At 44.2% G+C, this 5,326-nt stretch overlaps 1 gene segment (V, D, J or C); it reads left to right on the top strand.

Annotated features, from left to right (window-relative positions):
* Positions 1-1,469: 1,469 nt before the first annotated feature.
* Positions 1,470-1,935, top strand: LOC105308619. The segment is given in 2 exon segments: positions 1,470-1,515; positions 1,616-1,935. Coding segments are annotated over 2 exon segments (366 nt in total).
* Positions 1,936-5,326: the final 3,391 nt, after the last annotated feature.

The raw sequence follows: 5,326 nt of genomic DNA on the forward strand, positions 1-5,326 counted from the left end.
ACCCACGGTGCCTAGAGAACGCCTGAGACAGTGTGTACGGTGGCAAACCTCAGGGAGCCCTGCTCTAGTTACAAACAGAAAATGTATTGATTATTGTGTAATAAATGCTTTATACCTCTGTCTGTCATTCTTTCAGTTATTATTTTTCTTACTAATATGTTCTTTCTTATTTAATTTTCTATTTTATAGGGACTTTTTAAAAATATCTTTGTTTTCAGCTTTCTATTTTTTTCTCTTTTTTTGTCAATACTTCACATCTCAAAATTCGATACATATGAAATTACCTATTTTTCTCTACACTATTTGATGTATATGTGTATTAAAAATTGATTTATTGTGAATTTTTTAATCTGACTTACTTTGACGGTCTCCAACACATGTCTAGAGAGAGGAAAATCATCACGTAAACTGGATTCAATGGATACTTTTCCCATAATTCCAAAATGGATACCACATCATATTTTCATTTCAAACTTTAATTAACACCAGTCACGTGTGCTGTCTTCCTTAATTACTGGAGACATTTTATCCTCCCGCTCCTCCTCCTTACATCTGAATCCCTTCTCTATCCTCCCATTTCATCTGGTCCACAGTAGACTATAAAGAGAAAGGGAGTTTTGAACTGTTATATGATTTTCATGGCAGCTTGGTGACACAGCCTTGTTCTCATGTCTGATTACAAGACATATGTTTTCCTATTTTCTTATATTTCATACTCTGCGGACTTTAATAATTTCATGGTGACGCTGTGAAATTACTTTGTAATTTGACGTTTCCTACTGAAAATCTGCAAGTGTGTTGAGACGGTGCCATTTAACTCATGGTTTCTTAGAACAGAAGGGCGATTCCATCGTCCCTGTGGGTGCCCCTCCGTGTCGACAGCGGCAGTCCCGCTCTGCTCCTGTGCTGCTCCTGGGACACGGTCCGGGACTCATCAGGGGAAGACTCCCGACCCCTCGCACCCTGGCCACAGACTCTGTCAGTTTCCAGAGGAGTCGCTGCTGGATGAAGGGTGACAGCTAAGCTCATTTAAAGAAGACAAGAAGGGATTTCACTGAGGAAGACAGAAATATTCTTAGGGATGAGGTTAGATCTGGAATGAACCAGAATGCTGGGGCTATCAAGAGGACACACACATCTCATCACTCAGACCTCTGGCTCTCCAGAGAGGAAATTGAGGTCTGAGTTTATTTGGAAAGAGGGGACATTGATTTGGTGACAGACGGCAAACCCTTCACTCAGTGTCTCAATCACTTTATAGTCATCAGTCTATGTGAGGTCCCAGCATCTGCCTCTCTCAAGATCTCCCCCCGCGGCCATCAGGGTGACACTGGGGCAGGAAGAGAGAGAAAGCTGATTTGCATGAGGCACCTTCTCCTCCTAACGAGTCTGGGAAGCTTGAAAAGGCCCGAGGACACCATATTTCAGCACGGGACCTGAGGAGGCCGCATCCTGTGAGTGTCCCCACCATGGCCTGGACGGTGCTTCTGCTGGGGCTCCTCACTTATGTCTCAGGTCAGGGAAAGGGACTCTGCATCCTTGGGGGACACATGAAAGCTGGGTCTCAGGGCAACCTTGTCTCTCATAACACCTGTTTCTCTCTTGTTGGTTCTAGGGGCTGATTCTCAGACTGTGGTGACTCAGGAGCCATCGCTGTCAGTGTCTCCAGGAGGGACGGTCACACTCACCTGTGGCCTTAGCTCTGGGTCAGTCTCTACCAGTAACTACCCCGGCTGGCATCAGCAGACCCCAGGCCAGGCTCCCCGCATGCTTATCTACAACACAAACAGCCGCCCCTCTGGGATCCCTGGTCGCTTCTCCGGATCCATCTCTGGGAACAAAGCCGCCCTCACCATCACGGGGGCCCAGCCTGAGGACGAGGCCGACTATTACTGTAATCTGGATATGGGTAGTTATACTTACACAGTGATGTGAACCCACGGGGAAGTGCAACCAAAACCTCCTCACGTGCTCAGAATGGCTCAGCCTCAGAGGCAGAAGGTATGAGATAGGGTGGAAATGGCCAGCATGCTGTGAGGAGTGGGCTGCACAGCCCCGCCCTCCTGCCCAGTGGCTCATGACCACGTACCTCCACCAGTCTCTCTAATGTGACTCGCTCAAGACAGGGCTTCCTCTCCCCCTGTCTGCCTGTAATAATAGGGAGGGAGCTTGGCTCCAAAATATGTCACCCACCAAGAGATTCAGAGACCCCACTGCTCCCTCTGAGACTCCTCTGATTCAAAGAGCATTAGGCACATATCCTTGGTTATTAACTGTTCTGTGGAGAAGAAGTTGATATTTGATTTGGCGTTGAGCTGGTTAGCAATGCATTTGCTCATGTTAGACCTACTGAGTTAAATAATCGTGTTGTTCCAGAATCTGTGTTCAGTGAGGTCTCCAGGAGATTTTTAAACGTTAATGTTTGAGAAGCATCTCAACATCTATTATAATGAAGGTATTTCTGGGCATTTTGTTTAAAATGCAGTCGAGGTGATATTCCATGACTCAATCACTCCCCAATTACCATTCAGAACCTTAGGAACACTCAGAAACATATTTACCATCTGAAGCCACCGCTGAAAACAGAGATTTGATGTCATTACAGGCAGAGCTGGTGACATTTCACAAACTTAAGTCCTTTAAGGATATATCGAGTGGCTCGGATGGCGACATAAGCTGTGAGAAAACAATCCAGTGGGACTGGCTTCCAGAAACACTCCTGCCACTGAGGCCCCTGGGGCCAGGACAGGAAGTGCAGGGCTGGGGGTCGTGGCACTACGTGAATATGTCCAAAGGTGTCCAGGGCTGTGAGGTGGACGAAGAGCGAGGCAGGAAATGTTGGTTTGATTTATGTTCTTCTCTTTGTGTAGAAAATGATATTAGAAAACCATTAAGTTGAGGGAACCCAAAAGTTGAAGGAAAGGGGATATCATATAGATATGTGAGGAGCATATGTACAATCGTGTGAATGCCAGGAAGAGGTCATTTTTAGTCCAGGTCACGTACCTGGCTCTAAAACCGAACGTCTCCCTTAAGGGACACTCTGGAGCCTTTCCCACACTGCAGAAAGAAGACATTATGTGGAAGTCACAGCTTCTTTACCAAGGGTGACAATACCTTTGGCTCAATGCATGCCAGAGGATACAGGACTAAGGGAGGACATGTGCTCAAGGACGCTGATTAATCATCAGGGCTGTGGCTGTACAAAAGTTCTATGGTTTCCCCAGGCCACCTGCTCACAGTTAAGCCCAAGTGACCAGGGGATATTAGATAATAGTATATTATTATCTGTTGGTGCCAGACTGGAGATATGATTTGCATCATACTTGAAATTGGATTTGAACAATTTCTACTATTTTTAATTCCAAAAATGTTACCTTTATCAAAATCCCTGAACTAATTTCTCTCTAAAAATTAAAATGCAGCTTATTTTAAACTCACGATGATATTAATATTAAATGTAAAATAACAACCTAGTGAAAACTCAACCTTATTATATACTGTAAATACTGTCTAATAAAATGAGAAATGAGTTCTGTTTAATCCAATGTTAGTCATTACATATTTTTCTCAAGGATTTCTTTCTTTCTTTCTTTTTAATTTTTAATTGATTATTATTTTTTTTAATTTTTAATTAGTTTTAAGTATACAGTGCTTTGGTTAGACATCCAACTGATTTGAGAAACCAGCTGCCAGATATATGTGTGTTCCCTTATATGTCATTATTTCTTTTTCTCTTGCTGCTTTTAATATTCCTTCTTTGTATTTCCTCTTTGGCATTTTAATTATGATGTGTCTTAGGCTGGGCCTCTTTGGATCCCTGATTTTCGGAATTCTCTGAGCTTCCTGTGGTTTTACGTCCATTTCCTTTACCAAGTTAGAGAAGTTTTCCATCATTATTTCTTCAAGCAGCTGTTCAACATCTTGATTTTCCTCTGTTATGCCGATCAGATGAATATTTGGAGCCTGAATAGTGTCCCATATCCTCCTTAAATTATTTTTCTAGTCTTGGCATCTTATTCTTGCCATTCTGATTGAGCGTCCTGATTGGCTGTCATGTCCTCTAGATAGGGCATTTGATCCTGATAGTCCAACCAGGAAAAAAGAGTAGAAAGTAAAAGTCATGATCCTCATCCATGATTCTGGCAGCCCAGCGGGAAGCAGAACTTGAACCCCATCTCTCAGCAATGAGCCTGAAAAACATGGTAGAAGACAGAGTGAGTCTTTACCCTGCGCCCCCTGCAGGTGACTGTGGGAATCAGTGAGAGCTGAGCCTTGACCCGCACCTGCATTAACAGCACTGAATAAGGGGTGGGAGGCAGGAGAGTTGGTGCTGCATGGGGCCCCTCCCTTCCCTGGTGTCAGCGAGGCAAAGGGCCCAGTGGATAGCTGAGTACACACCCCCACTGAGCGCAGCAGCTCCCCTCAGCCCTGTGTTTCCCTCCCTGAGATCAGCGGGGCCAGCAGGGGGCTTGTCTTACATACCCACTGGAGGAGAACCAGCTCGTTACAATCACTGTCCCACTGTCCTTAGAAGGTGTCAGCTGCAGCAAGACCACGGGAGTCAGTGGTTCAACACGCCAGACCCCAAGGAAGCTGAAGGTCCAATTCCCCTGGCCCCCATGCTACACCTCAGCAGGAGGATCGCCGAACGCAAGGAAGATTAAAAATGACCCAGAGTCCATAATATAATATCCAAAATGCACAATATACATCGAAAAAATCACTCCTCATACCAAGAACATCCCATGTTAAATAAGAAAAGCGATCAACAGATACCAACACCGAGATACTAAAAATTGTCTGTATAACATGTGACCAACAATCAAACAGCAATCATAAAATCTTCTTGATGAAGAATTAGGGGCACGCTTGAAACAAATGAGGTAGAGAGTCTCTGAAATGAATAATCAATTAGGAAAAAGAACAAGGGATATCATAGAACTGAAAACGACAGTTGGTGGTCTATACACGTCACTAGATGGGCTGAGGAACTGGCTGACACTTAGACTGAATCCCAGGTATTGAGGAGGATACTTAACACACCTGGAGAAAAAGTACTGAAGAGGGTTAGCAAAGACAGAGAAGCAATGAGTCTGCTGTTACCTGGCAAATCAAGTGAAAGGTTAATGAGATTTCAATGTATTCGAAAGAAAGGGGGCTTTTGCTGTGAGTAATTCCTACTACTGTTTTTAAGAAAAACAATTGAAAGAGAATGAGGCTGTTGCAGAACCATAGATACAAACAAATAAAACTCAATGTACAGCGTATGGGAATCACATTCACTAGGAATCAGCCCATGGGTGTGTGACTAGAGACAGGGACC

The sequence above is a fragment of the Pteropus vampyrus genome, unplaced genomic scaffold (genome assembly GCF_000151845.1).
Source record: "Pteropus vampyrus isolate Shadow unplaced genomic scaffold, Pvam_2.0 Scaffold601, whole genome shotgun sequence".
NCBI lineage: Eukaryota > Metazoa > Chordata > Mammalia > Chiroptera > Pteropodidae > Pteropus > Pteropus vampyrus.